The sequence below is a fragment of the Rhamphochromis longiceps genome, linkage group LG9 (assembly GCF_057381845.1).
Source record: "Rhamphochromis longiceps isolate RC_006_pf linkage group LG9, R_longiceps_female_GT1.1, whole genome shotgun sequence".
NCBI lineage: Eukaryota > Metazoa > Chordata > Actinopteri > Cichliformes > Cichlidae > Rhamphochromis > Rhamphochromis longiceps.
Genome location: NC_140565.1, coordinates 16,252,919 through 16,267,942, shown reverse-complemented (window position 1 = coordinate 16,267,942; position 15,024 = coordinate 16,252,919). Strand labels below are relative to the sequence as shown.

Below are 15,024 nucleotides of genomic sequence, written 5' to 3'. Positions count from 1 at the left end.
CGCTGTGCATGTGGGTGTGTGAGCGTGTATACATATGTGTTTGCCCCCAGGGCTATAGACATTGGCTCTGTAAACCCAATTCTTTCTACATCATTACAGCAACAAGGCATAATTCATAAGAATAATCTGAACATCTATGTAACCTGGCACGCAAAAAAAGGACACAAGTCCTCCTTGAGACTCTCTTCACACGATGGGGTTCACATATAGTACAGCGGGTTCGCTTTAACCTTTTTATGTTGTGGGGGAAAAAAGGCTGGGGGTTTCCCGCTCCGCGTTTTATGCTTGAGACACAAGCGCGCACGTGTCGGTGCATGTACACACACCAACATGTAGATAGTCTGTTGCCTCCGTGTCCCCAGGGTGGTGTTTGACACAGCCTGGGCGCTGCCACAGCAATTAACCTCCCCCGTTAATGAGAGGAGTTCTGTCAAGCAGCCAGATGGCACTGCCTGGCACGCTGCCATGCAAAGACACATATGCTCATATGCCCACACAGCTTCATTCACACACACACACATACACACCCAGAGACATGCACATATACACATTTAGGAACATGCACACGCAATGCAATCATGCCCCCCACCGCCCCACCTCACTGTACATCTAACTGTTGCTGCTTGTCAGCATCCCTCACCCCTTCCCCACCCCCCCTTCTTCACCCATCTCCTGCATTGTCTTCTCTCCATCATTCCTCCCTAGCTCCATCTCTGGCAGCTGCTTATCCATGTCGCAGCGCTGCAGATGTCACAACTCATCAGCTGGGAGAACAGCAGGGGAGGAGAAGAGAGAAGATTTTTTAGAGGAGAGGAGGAGTTTTCTTGCATCTCAGTATTTGACAGAAAAGCAACCAACTGGATGAAGTTTCATATATTCGCACACGACTGACTAATCAATGTGCTCATTTCGTGACTTTTGTTAATGTCGGCGACTTTTTCATACATGTAGAAATGTTAGCCGTGGCTTTAATAATCAGCTGTATCGTTAAGAAGTGTGTGTGCTTATATTTGGAAATGGGTAGATACGAGCGCTGCGCGTGTTCTGCTTTGTGTGTTTGTTTGTTAATTAGCGTGGCACTTGGCCGCGGCACGGCCCGCTGTGTGTGCATGTCTGCATGTCCGTACAGCAGCCCACCAGGCCTTCGTATTGATCAGTTAGCTTGGCCTAATAGGAGAAGAGGAGCCTGACCTGGGAAAGTCAATATGGAGAAAAAGAGACATATCCTCCTCCCGTCCTGAGAGAGAAGTGGGAGAGAGAGAGAACGAAAGAGAAGAGATAGATACAGAGGTAGAGAGTCTACTGTACACTGTCAGTGCTGAAGAAAATGGTGAAGAGTGTGTAGCTTTTTGGAAAACCAGCTGGACAACAGAAAAACAACCAGCGCCAGAAGAAAATAATAATATAACAATGATGAACCCACCCCCCTAGTCTCTTGAAGCCCATGTATCTCATCACTCTGTTAACAGAGAAAAGTTTGAGTTTTGAATTAGAACAGTCTCACTGAGGGATACCGCCTAAGTTTCACATAAGTGAAGTTCCTACCTTTCCCAAATGAGAATCAGGATATTCTGTCAGAGCTTTTTTCCTCTCTCTTTCCTAACTAACTTTCAGCATTTGACTGCTTTTGGCAAAGGAAAACAGCACTCAAGTTAACTCCTGTGTAAGAAAAAACTGCTGGAGATTATACTAAGGGGAAATAATTTAAAAAAAAAATTGGGATAAAAACTGACACTCACTCACACATTAATACACCGATAGATCAATGTGTGTGGGGGTTTATGGGTGTGTGTGTGTGTGTGGGGGTGGGTGGGTGGGTATGTGTGTCGGGGGTGTCTGTGTGTGTGTTATGTACACCATTTCAACTGAAATATATAAATAAATTTGTAGATAAACAAAAAAAAACAGAGAAAACGGAAAAGTAGATAAAAGACTTAGGTTTCACCACGCACACGCATACATACACAAACACACACACACACACACACACCTGGCTGAGTGATGCTACCCTGGAGGGTGGCTTCAATCTGATGCGTTTAATGTTGACGCTGGTGGCAAGAAACACACACACTCACCCGCTGTTTCAACCTGCCTGTCATTTCATTTCAGGAGACCTGATTTACTCATTTCATTTATTTAATTTTTTTTATTATTATTATTATATGTGCAGCCATTTAAAACGCTCAAGGTGTGATGCAAAGCCCCACATCTCTGACAGCAAGTACGCTGACTGAGGATCCATCACACCCTTCAGTGCCTTTTACAGGAATGGCATAGAAACCCCGTATAGCCACAAACTCGGCTGTGCCACATTGTGCCAGACCACTGATTCCTGCTTAGCTGGGTGCTTTAATTGGCTGCGCTGCAGGCTGTCAAACCACCGACTGTCACTTTTGACCATATTTGGATGTGTTTTTTTAGCTATTATATGACAGCTTGTGAAAAATAAATATCAACTGCAATAATACCCATGTGTTTGGAAATTAACTGTTTTTCTTTTAGGTCAGTAAATATTATAATGTCACCTTTGATGACAAAGGCATTACTTGTCAGCAGGGGTTGTACTGGAGTTTGAGAGGAGGAGGAGCTCTTGTGTAGTGAGGTCAGGAACACATGATCTACTGCAGGCAGTAGAAACGGGGACAATGTCTTTAGTTAAAATTTGGGCAGATTATTCACTTTTTTTTGTAATTTCAATGACATAATCAATACATTTCAATAACTCTACAGCATACATCATTGCTTTTTAAAATCAGACCACTTCCTGCAATAATCACTTGATACACCATGAAAACATATTGGCATTCTCTAGATGAAACTAACCTATATTTTGACTCTTCTGCTGCAGATAAAAATGCTGACTTCATTCTAAGCATAACTGCTCTGTTGCCAAAGGGTAACTATGAATTTGTGCACAGCAGCTCAGCTGCTTGCTTGGAGAAAAGCATTTGGGTTAATACCTAAGATCACAATGGCATGTCAGAAGATATAAATAATTAATGAAATTACTGCTGCTGCTGTGCCACCTGCGTAACTTGCAGACGGCCAATCTCTTAGTGTCGGGACATCGAGAGATTGAGTTGTATTGTAGCATCAAACAGCTGTGTGATGCTACAGCAGCTGTTTTATAAAGGCAAAGAACAAAACAATGATATGTACAGCACGAGACAAGGTGTAATTTGAATGAGTTTTTATTTGGATGGTTGTTTAAATTGTCCAAATTATCCAAATGCTTCTCAATTGATTTTCCTATCAAACTTCTTACTGGTCAAGTGAGTCCATGTGCCTAGCTGGCAATGAAAAAGTGTGAACTAGATAAATATGTATGAGCACAAAGATTCTAAAATGCTACTTTCATTAGTTTTGTCAGAATGTAAAAATAAAAATCTGTCTCTATGGGAAGATCTAACGTCAAAACAGAACACGTCTTTAGGGGCTTTGGAGCATTGCATGGTGGGAAATATCATATAGGGATTTGCATATTGCCATGGGGACAGTGGTGTTGCAGTGACTCCCTAAAGAGTTCAAGCTCCCTCAGGATAGACACAGTCCCTGAGGCCAGCTCTGCTACCTTTCTCAACAGTGGGGTACCTGTGCATGTGTGTGAGTGAGTTTGTGTGGTCGAATCATGAAATTAATCATTATTTCAGTCAAAAGTAAACTTCTCCGAAGAAAAAAACTGCCTAGCTGATGAGAAGCGAAGGTAATACAAACCTGCGTGGGATGTGAGCCACAGGTCCAGTGACCTCATCCAGCAACAAAGGCTTCAACCCAGCCTCAGACACCTAGGATACACAGAAAATGACATCCTGATTATTTATTTCTGTTTAGTGTATTTGTAGTAACTGCAGCATTATAATGCAGTACCATACACCTTGAAATGAATTTTAATGCTAAAGTAGTACACCCAAGAAATAATACGTTCTCTCTGAACTCTAACATATCCAAATAGTTCAATATTCACTTCAGTACAACCTAAATTTCTGTTTATTAGATATACACTGCTAAATAAAGGAAAATAGTTTTGTAGAAATTGATTTTCTCGGGTGTAAACCGTGATGAAGTCCGACAGCGCCCAGGGGTAAAGGTGTGAAGTGTGTCACCCCTGACTAATTGCTAAGAATTTGCATCTTGTTGACCGCAGCAGCATGATAATATTATCATGAGGAAAGAAGACATTAATATACAGCAACTGCATAAATAAAATTGAAGGAAAACAATCATTCCTCATTTTCAAACCCAGCATCCAAGATTAAAATGGAGATAGAACTGATTTAATAATTCGACTTCCCTCCTGAGAGATTTTTTTTTTAAAGAACATCTTTAAAGCAATACAGTAGTGTGGGAAGTCAAGTGCATTGAAAGGAGGACAGAGAAAGCAAGACAGAGCATATGCAGACAAAAGCTTATGCACAAACACAGACAGACACACAATTCTCAGATATAGTTTCAATTCAAAATACCCCTTGCCATTATCCTGTCTGCATGTCTTTTTTTTTTCAAATGAAAATTTGTAAGGACGAGTGAAAAATGTGTCAGCACAGTTATTGTGAGGTCAATTCACACTGTGCAAAAAAGAGAACAGCATAGAAGGGGGGCAAAGGAATTAACTGAGTTCAAAAGAAAAGTAAATAGTTCTGATTGTCCAGCGTTTTTTATTAGGCCAGACTATTAAAAAGAGGGAAGAAATAGACAGGACAGGGCCAAATTAACAAGGGCAATAAGCAACAGCTGAAAAGAGCAAAGAAAAAGACTGCCAGAGAAGGAGAGAGCGGCAGGAGGCTCCACGGAAACAGAGAGGCCCGGCACCGCTGGTAAAATATCGGCCACTCTATCGCCGTGGTGACAGGGGTCACTCTGGGAAAAGGAAATCAATGCTGACAGCAATGACTCACAGGTCAACACATATCCCCCGTGTGTGAGTTAATGTGTGTCTGTTCGTTTGCTTTTGGCCATGAGTGTGTGCGTGCATGTGTGTTTTTCAATTATGTATATGTTAAGTGTGTTTATGTGTATAACCATGCGTTTGTGTGCATGCGAGATAAGATATGGAGCAGTAGAGCACATATGGAGTGCATAAAATATCAAGTTAAACCATCTAAAAAAGGATCTGAAGCATGTGTAAAGATAAGATTCAGTTCATTTAATGTGTAGTATTTAAGGCCTAATGGTAAAAGACAATTATACAGGTCGCCTTTGCTGTTTTAAAGGAGACTAATCATTAAATAACACACAGAGTCTGGATCTTCCATTTTTGCCACCACTTTACTATGAACTTGAAGAAAACTTTAAATTAAGGACATTGATTGGTGAATGATGATTACAGAAAAGGTGTTCACTCACATATTAGTGCAATTTAACCTGCTGGCAGTATTTATGTATGGGGACTCCTCCTGTGTGATGGCACGTTTGAATATTATGTTGTATAATACCAGCATAGCATTACTGGTCTATAAGAAAGTAATATAAAAAGCCAAGCTGTCCGTCCTCTAAGTAATCAATCTGTTTACCAAACCACATCTATAAAAATATACATTTAAACACACACACACACACAAAAGCCACACACGATCATAAAATATTCATATTCTAATGCACCTGCAATGTGACAATGAGAGGACCTGGAAAACGTAGAGGTCAGCGGCTAATATAGGTAGGCTATGTGTGTTTAGGAGTGTGTGCGACTGTGCGTGCAGGCCTTATATATACCCTTGGGTTAGCAGGAGTTACGACCTGCTTACATTATTAAGGTGAGTAGTAGGCTGTGTTATGTATGCCTAAAAAGCCAGTCAATTCATTACTGATGCAATCCCCTAAGTACATGAATAAGCGTGCGGCTTTCTCCTTTTCTCTGCCTCTCTGAACTGTAAAGGAGACAAAATATTGGTGCGATGCAGGGGGCTTTAGATAAATCAGAAACAGGAGGAAATTAATAATAAGAAATAAAACAACATTAGCTGATTAAGTATGTATGGCAGAGTGACGGCTGAAATTTACAGGCAGCTGGGCTGGGTGTCCGGAATAAGGTCTCATTACAGATCACGGTGTGTGTGTGTGTGTGTGTGTGTGTGTGTGTGTGTGTGTGTGTGTGTGTGTGTGTGTGTGTGTGTGTGTGTGTGTGTGTGTGTGTGTGTCCATCGTTAGTAATCCGTCACCTGTGGTCTCAGCTTTATGAAAAGGCCTGCAATCTATGATAATGAGCCCTGTGAAGGTTATGACCACAGTAAACTCATTTGTTAGCAGTAGGTATATATGTGTGTGTCTGTCTGGCTGGCTGGCTGTTTTATGTATAATATAGCAATGTCATAAAGGAGTGGCGAGGAAAAATACTTTTAAAGTATTGGTGAAAATCATCAGAGACGGGGAGTGAGAGAAAAAGAGGCAAGCAGGAAAGAAAAAGAGAGCACATTACACAGATGTTGCATCACATCAATTAGCTTCCTTGGGCAGTTATTAAAAACACAGAGAGGACTTATACAATATATTCTTCTGCACGGTGTCCTCGGCATAACAAGCAAAACTAACTTCAAATGTTGTGTCACAATTTCTTATTAGGAAGGCAAACGTCCTATTTTTTTTTTTTTTTATCTTTATTTATTTTATCTTCATCACTACAGGTCCTTTCCCTGTTATGCACAGGGAAAAATTGTATTAGATACGATGTAAAGAGATTGCACTTGTAGTTGCAGTATGGCTGGTAAGTACCAAAAATGGTCAACAGTAGGACTTCTACTGTAAGAAATACAAGGAAAGCGCAAAATAGCAACAGTCATTCCCAGACTGATTTCCTTCTTCTCCACTGTCACTCTTCCTCTTTTTGCCTCAGTTTTCCTTCATTTCTTTTTCTTTGTTTTCAGCCTCAAACCTCATCACAGTCTCTTGTCCCCTCCTGTCTCAATCATTTGCCCCTAACATACTCCCCCCCTCCCCCCAACACACACACACTTCCCCTTTCTTGTTTCCTTTTCTGTCTGAAAATAGTCATCAATTTTCTCCCGAGCTTTGTCAACTAAAAGCAACAGAGGAGAAAAAAGACAAGAAACAAGCAAAGCGGGAACGTGTGCTCGTGAGTCACCAGATCACAACACAAAGCGAAGGCTGAATAAAATAGAATCAAGCAACTCAAGCCAATTGTGACTGGAAGGAGCACGCCAGCATCTAGTTCTGCTACGTCACGACCTGCATGTTCAGAATGAGCGTAGACAAAAAAAAAGAAAGAAAAAGTTTACTTTAATTTTGCTTGAGCCTAATTCAAATGATGCAACGACAGCATACAGGCAAAAGCACATGTCTGCTGCCTTACTGAACATGTTATTGACGAGATACAGTGTGGCATCAAACGTACTGGCAGAGCCTATCCAATATACTGTATGTGCCGAGACGTCCCTTTATAAGATTTTGCCTTCAATTCTATAATCTTTCAAATATAAAATGTCCTATTTTGCCAATTTGTTGCAAAAAGACTGGGAGAGTAAGCTTTATTCCTAATTAGTGAAGTGGCACTGTTGTAAACCTTCCCTCTGCCCAATGGAAGAAGACTAAACTGTAGCAAATCACATTCATACAAAAAGTTGCTGATTTTAATTTTGGCTTGCCCAACCATGAAAGTTGCGTTGACTAAACTTACCGGTTGCTCTTAAAGTAAAACCCAAGTAGAATCATTTCTACACAGTTCAGAAAGCCACTGTCGTCTCCCTGCATCAGACAGACTTGTTACAGTTCCATCCTGTGGCTGATATATTAACAAAGGTTTACAAGGGCAGAGCACTACATATGTAAGTTTGGCCTTATGGCTGACCTTACAATGCACTTAGTATCCTGTACAGGGAGTAATGCTGCAGCCACTCCTACAAGCCATTTATTCCAGCTAACGACCGTCAAGCACTCATAAATCAGCATTAGGAACCTCTTTCGCCTTCTCTCTCTCGTTTAGTCCCCCTTCTCTGTGGCTCCCTCCACTCCTCCGATATTTTCTGCCCCTTCTTGCATGCATTTTTTTTTTTTTTTACAATTTACCTTTTCAAACCTGTCACTCATTCTCATTCAAATTCAATGTTTTTCATTCTTCTTCCTTTTAACTACATCCACACTGGCAAAGTTGATAACACCATTTGAAAATCGCTTAAATAAACGCATATTCCTTGACCAAACAGACGCATATAATTTGTTATCCAAGTTTAATTTAACACTTCTAGTTAAAGCTGAAGTCTTTGTCTTCTTATGGGCAAGGATTGTGTGCTTTGTGCATGACACAAGGGATGGACACACGGTGACTGCAGGCTGCAAACATGGGCGTTGACATCGCTGTTTCCAAAACTCCATCTGTAAACTAAAACTGGGTCATTGCGGATCTGTTTTATGGGTCCTAAAATACCAAAGCAGTGTAGGTCTACAGGTGTAAACATAACAGCATTGATGTAGTGTGCATATGGCCTTATACTGTGTATCTGTCTACCTGTCAGTCCTCCTCATCATCATCTCTTTATTTATTATGTGTGGCCCCTCTACCCCCTGCCATCCATCCTGTTTCACCCTCTCTTTCTGAAAACCCCTTCTCCTGCAGATAGAGATGGCGTCCCTGAAAGGTCTAACCTGGTATTGGCACCTATATTGATTTTAATTAAGCTAATTAGTTCATTATTCCAAGGATCAAACAGGGGCATCCATTACTGCATAGACAGAGAGAAAGAGAGACTTAGGGCTCTTGGGTGTGGAGGGGTGCTATGGAGTTAATATGGTAATGAAGACAATAAATTATCACTCACAGCAAAGTCATTAACAACAGCATTAGCATAGTCAACCACCGTGACCCCCGTGACCTCCCCTGCTCTGTCTTTCTCACTTTCACTGCCTTGTTCCCTCAGAGCACCTGCCACAAACGCGAATGCTGAAGCGTGTGTGAGGTGCGTGCATGTGTGCATGTATTTGTTGGGGGAAGTGGAGTTTGGGGGGGTTGATAAAGGTCACAGAGATCATAGACTGTTTTTAATGCTAACCTGAATTAGGTTTCAGCAGTCACTGCTATGTAGGGTTGGACAGGTGTTCTTTGAAACGCTTCTACTGCACCAAGTTCGCAGCATGAATCATATACAAGCTAACCACAGCTTAATCAGTTAGGAAGCACGCTACATACTTACATGTTTCATTTACATGTAACTACAACCCAGGAAGAAAACTGGGCCTTGAGAGTCCTGCTATGAAGAAAGCTCCACATGACAAGAAAAATTGTGCTCTCATTAGCAAAAATTAAGTCATGAGACCAATTTTATCATTTGGTTCCCAGGCTTTAAGATTTTAATAGCCCCTGTTCTGTGGTTTATGGGAATGTCATAAATAGTCGCTTTGTGAATCACATACACACACACACACACACACACACACACACACATACACACACACACACACACACACACACACACACACACACACACACACACACACACACACACACACACACACACAAATTGGAGCCTCATCACAGCTGGAGACATTGCTGGCATTCAGTGAGCAAATTTGTTGTCATCACTTGTTGTAACTGGTTTTGCTCTCTCCTCCGATACAAATAACACAAAGAAAATCCTTTGTCAACCACCGTTTATAAAGATTAACAAGCATGGCCGATGGGAGACTTCCAGTTTAGGCAACCGCAAAAGAGGACTGCAGGGGTTCCAATGCAGGCTATTGAACTGTTTGTCCTATCATGTGGGTGTTTTTTTTAATCTATGATTGTAGGAACATTTTGGGGGCGACGGTGTTCAAATTTTGTCATGACGAGCTGAGTGGATGCCAGCTGATTCCAATTTACCTCTTCTGATCTGTACTTACTAACAAATACATGTCTCAAATTAAAGACATGTCTGTCACTGCAGATGTTTTCCTAGTACAGTTTAACTTGTTTAAGTAAGGTTCAAAACATTAAAAAAAAGACTATTTCTTCTTTATCTAAAATCCTGGGTTGTCCTATAACCCCTTCAGTTAAAACAGGTGTTCAAGTACAGTACAAGTTTGTATTGCATGCAAGGGACATGTCCATCTGTCTGTAGATGGCACAGACCAAAGGCTAATTGTAACAGTCTAGAACCCAGAATACAATCCTTGAATTTTATGATATTATGGCCACAAAACAAACTCTGTTTAGTGTCCATTAGAGTTCAGCCCTATTGTGTATCAACAAGACCATACACTACGATTCAATCAGACGTTAGCCAAGCTCCTATTACAGAGCTCATTGCATCGTTTACATTGTGGAACGGTCCATAAGTAGCTCTAAATGCTCCTCATTTGATTGGATTTCGCATTATGGACATCAGAGCAGAAACACACTGACTATCCTGTCCCCTGACTATCCTAATAGACTGTTGAGTGAGACGCTCCATTTGTTTGTATTTGTTTACTGATGTAGACCCTGAAAACATACAAAGTAGCATAAACAGACAGTGAGAGCATCGTGTAAGACGGGTGAAAATGGAGATTCAAAGGCTCAGAAGATGGGTCGATAGCGGCAACAAACTATTATGTTCCCTCACAGCGTGTCTCTTTTGCTGCCAAACGAAGCTGCTGTTATCACAAACAATAGCAAAACTATGACTGGATGGACTGAAGGACTCTCAGCAACTAAGTGAATGTCACTTTAATAGATTTTACAAATTGTTCTTCACCTTTTCCCTTTAAGCTGTATGTTTTTAATCAGCTTGAGAAATGGAAAAATAAATTAGTAAAGTTCCTAAAATTCCATTACTGATAATAAATGTGAAAATTAACAAATGTCTTTGCTTTTCAAACTATCCTGTAGGCATGTATTGTGCTATAATATGCAAGAAAGACATATATTGTAGAACTTATTCAATAAAGGAATCTGAGAAAGTGCTATGGAAGAAAAACGGCAGAGATGCCGGTATTTGTGTTGCTTAAGCAATGTCAGTGAAGAGAATTAAGTTTTAAAATGATGAAAGTTAAAATTGGGCAGCTTTGAATGCTCAAAAATGCAAAGCATTATGTTAGCGTGACCTTTGTAGTAACGGTGTAGAGAGCACACAAAGCTAGCCCTCTGACCTTCTACATAATGGCAGATAAGTACTTTGATGTATAATAAGCCATAATTACTTTTCTGTGTGTAAAATCCACTCAGAGGAGAGAATATTGATAGAAGCCTGGCCGTAACTAAAATGGAACAATGACTTAAGGTCACTACATCAAGTGGTGGTGATGTTGTTAGTTCCTCCTATAATAAAGTTTTCCTTTTTTAGGCAGTTTTTCCAAAGACCCAAAAGCAATAGTTCATTATCTGTCTCAAGGATAGATTCTAATTCACATTAAGGAAGAAAAGAACACTGTAAAATCGCTAAAATTACAGAAGATATATATTAAAAACAAAGACAAGAAGCCTTTTCATGTGCAGAGGAATTTTTGGCAACCAGAGGAGGTTTAAGTCAGCCACAAAAAGAGCCCTCCAACCCTTGATCATGTAATAAAATTATTTTCTGAGAGGTTTTTGGTCTTTTTTAGTCAGGCATAATAGCATTTTTGTTGATCGAATGAACAGAAATAAGAGAAAAATGCATCAATTTTTGTCAAATAAGGTAACAAGGTAACTTTGCCTTCAGAGTACGCAGATCAGTCATGCTTACTGCCATGGCTAGTCACCTCTTGTAAGCCCATTCTGAGCCAGGAAAAAAAAAGCACTGGGCGCAGTTACATCTGTGTCAAGATGAAGCCATTTATAAAATCTTACAGCCAAAACACGATCATGGTTCTGTCCAGCTCCCCTTTGCAAATCCTCAATGGTCTGAACAAGCACCTGGATGTGGTCTGTGAGGTCATTCACGTAAGACTGCAGGAAGTCCACTTTCTTCTGTAAGAGCAACAGTACAACAGGATAAGATAGTGGTTAATTATTGTGGTTTAATAAGCTGACAGTTTATATGTTTAATTAGTTGCTGAGTACAGATTATGGTAATTGTTAGGCCCCGGTCATACAGGCCTAGAGACTCTCTGGGACAATGTGAATACTGTAACAGATTAGTGAGTGGCTGGCCTGAGTTGGTGGCCATAAACAGGGCAGAGTAAGATTATTATTAAAATATCCAATAATAAAAAGTTCATTAAAAGTCAAAATGATGAATCCCAATATGGGAGTGTGCACAAACACTAACCACAGTGCAGTTAAGCAACATATATCCCCTCAATCCAGCATGTCACTTATAAATGTAGTACTCCTTCTTGGTGTTAAAACAGGGACTATATCCCCAGTGACACCTCACAGGAAAGGCAAGAGATCCAGGCAAACACAAAATAATAATGTGTTTCTTATTTAGTTGCATCTTACCCGTCTTTAGAGCAGCTGAAGAATCTGATTTAGCATTGAAACACATTAAATGATGATCAATTGTATGGCCGGGCAGGTTGGGGGTCTCTGTAACTTTCTGACAAACTGAAGAAAATACATCTAAAGACAACAAGTGCAAAACATGTTGGTGGTGAGATGTCCACAGGCTCTCATTCTATCCCAACAAGTACCCGAGACATATAAAACAGTCGAAGAACGAGCCAAAATACAACAGCTTATAAAAGAGAATAAGAAACAGAGAGATCGTCAAAAGCCACCAGTGACTATTTTGATTCTACTTACATTAAGTCAGTAAGCCTTATTGTTATTATGGCACTGTTTGAGTATCTAAATCCTTGACATATTTTATTCACTGAGCTGGTTGTGACATTTAAAACTTTTTTTTTCTTTTTCATTTTCCAAAACCTTTATATAATGCTGAATACGCCAGACAAAGAGGCCAGATCCTTGTGGCTTTCACACAGAAGCCCACCTAAGATTCACAATAGATGACCTCTGCCCTCTATCACAGGAAAAGGAATACTTAGTGATCATGCACTCAAAGTGTAGGGAAGACTCAAGAAGGCATTTCAATGTTCAGATTTTATTACTTACAAAAACTGATAACCTAACCGTATTCTTTATTTTCTTATTCCAGGTTAAAAAAAAAAGAAGCCTGTGCACTTAGCTTAAGGAGCTTTTGCAGTTTTCCAGATACCCTACACATACAATGATTGTCCCTCCGATAAAAGGAAGTGCCACAAACCTAAGAAGTATATTGCCTTAGAGGACCACCTGTACATCTGTGCTGAAAAACATCTGTCCCCTACAGCCAAAAGTAAATAAGCAGTTTATACTGTCCCCTGATGCATAACATTATACTGATGTTTAGCTTCAGGGAAAGTAACTTTACAAAGATGGCAAATGTGACAGTACGGTAACATTCTAGGGTTGACATTGTTTGTTTGTTGTTGTTGTTGTTGTTTCTTACTTACTTTTCACTTTTGGAAAAGCTAGCTATGATAAGTGCCCTAAAGCATAAGAAAAAAAATGAATTCTTGAACTGGCAGGTTGCTCAAACATTTCAACATTTTAAGAAACATCATAAACCTACAATGGGTTCATGCAATAATGGATGTTGTATTTTCAGCGGACACGCTTTATGATTAAGTGTCCCCATCAACCTTTAGGACTTGGGAGCTCCTGGGTTCTGAACATCATAACCTTGTTAAGCTGGCCCTTGACTGGGGCCGGCTGACCATAACCTATTCTGAAACCTTGTTATTTTTGCTTTGATGCACAGTCCAGCTCACACGAGCTACATTCTGTTGCTAAAAGATGTTACATGACGATCCCGATGATTAGAAACCTCTCTTTTTTAAATATGAGTGTGGCTCTGTGTTCCTGATCTCTGCCGCTCAGATGGAAACATAATGCAATTTGCCACCTGTTACAAGTGCTGCGGCTTTATGAAAGCACCGCTGCGCTTCCTCCTGTCATTTGTCTGACAAGACAGAGGTCATCTTCTGATGTTAGAGTCAAGGTGGACAGGATGCTGTATGATTTGTAATGGATGGATTATAGCCTAATGACAATAGATGTTAGCCTAAATCTAAACATGCTGTAGAGACTGTGTCTGCTAACCCGTACTTTATGCAATTGTCTGAACCCATAAAAACAATCTTTCACAATCCAGGGTCCAGACTACTGGAAGGGCGTGTGCAGAATCGTCATTAAGACGACTAGCATTTGTTTCCAATGTTAATAGGAAAAAACACGATACTATTAAGGAGCTCTTTATTTTAAATAAATGGGTTGGATTCGTGTGTTTCAACGTAGCTGTATAAAGTGCGAACAGAAAGTCTGGATTTATTATTTCCCTCAAGAAATCTGATGCTACACTTCTTAACTTTGTCCTTTAGTTACCGTAAACCGGATGTTACGCCAGGACTAACAATAATGGCAGCGGTGGGATTCGAACCCACGCCTCCAGAGAGACTGGAGCCTAAATCCAGCGCCTTAGACCGCTCGGCCACGCTACCCACAACGTGCATTTCACATGTGGCACAACAACTACTCACCTGTGGTAGTTCTCCCCTTCTACTGGTGTCCTCCTCCAAGCATCTTAACTTCAGCTCGTGAAGCCCTCTGAACTCGTTTAGTAGTTCTTTAATAATGTTTAGCTCTGTTTCGGGACTCTGATTGGCTACTATGAGCTCTTTTTCACCTGAGCAAGAAGACAGGTGAGAAGCGTGACTAAGCGTTTCCGACAATGTTGAGCTTTTCCTTGGCTGTGCGCAAGCTGCACGCATTGCTCCAAGAAGTTCCTGCAACCTATTTCCTAAGTCAACTGCATAAAGGCTTGCAAAAAGCTAGCTAAAAACAGTCATAATCTCGGTTTGGTAAAATCTTATAGTTTAGGCAAGTACACGGTAACCTGGAAAAAACAAATCAAATCAAGATCCCGGCACTTTGAATGAACTTGACATTTAAGACTGAGTAAATAATTGCCGTGGCTTTTCTTAACAAGTTGGTCGCTATGTATCGTTGCTACAACTGAGGAGTTTGAATTATTTTTCCCCAGACGGTATGCAGGTTTTAACAAGTGCTTTGGCGCTACGCTGTGCGATTGGCTCATTTTGATCACGGGTTTCTAAAACGTGACGTACACACCCGCTACTGGTGAGTTTTCTTTAGGA

At 40.5% G+C, this 15,024-nt stretch overlaps 1 protein-coding gene and 1 non-coding gene across 12 annotated transcripts in view; both read right to left on the bottom strand.

The window, feature by feature from the left end:
- LOC146662077 (uncharacterized) overlaps window positions 1-14,895 on the bottom strand; it is a 93,254-nt gene extending 78,359 nt beyond the window's left edge. For 10 of the 11 annotated variants that reach the window (XM_085418494.1, XM_085418496.1, XM_085418500.1 and 7 more), the window contains exons 1-3: window positions 14,407-14,895; window positions 11,732-11,851; window positions 3,715-3,785 (exon numbers count right to left, since the gene is read on the bottom strand). In XM_085418494.1, coding sequence (XP_085274620.1) covers window positions 3,715-3,785; window positions 11,732-11,851; window positions 14,407-14,637 — 422 coding nt within the window. In that variant the 5' untranslated portion in view covers window positions 14,638-14,895. The remainder of the gene's footprint in view (window positions 1-3,714; window positions 3,786-11,731; window positions 11,852-14,406) is intronic. The other variant, XM_085418499.1, reaches the window with a different exon arrangement.
- trnal-uag (transfer RNA leucine (anticodon UAG)) lies at window positions 14,286-14,367 on the bottom strand. The gene has a single exon. It is a non-coding gene; the product is annotated as a tRNA-Leu (tRNA).
- Window positions 14,896-15,024: the final 129 nt, after the last annotated feature.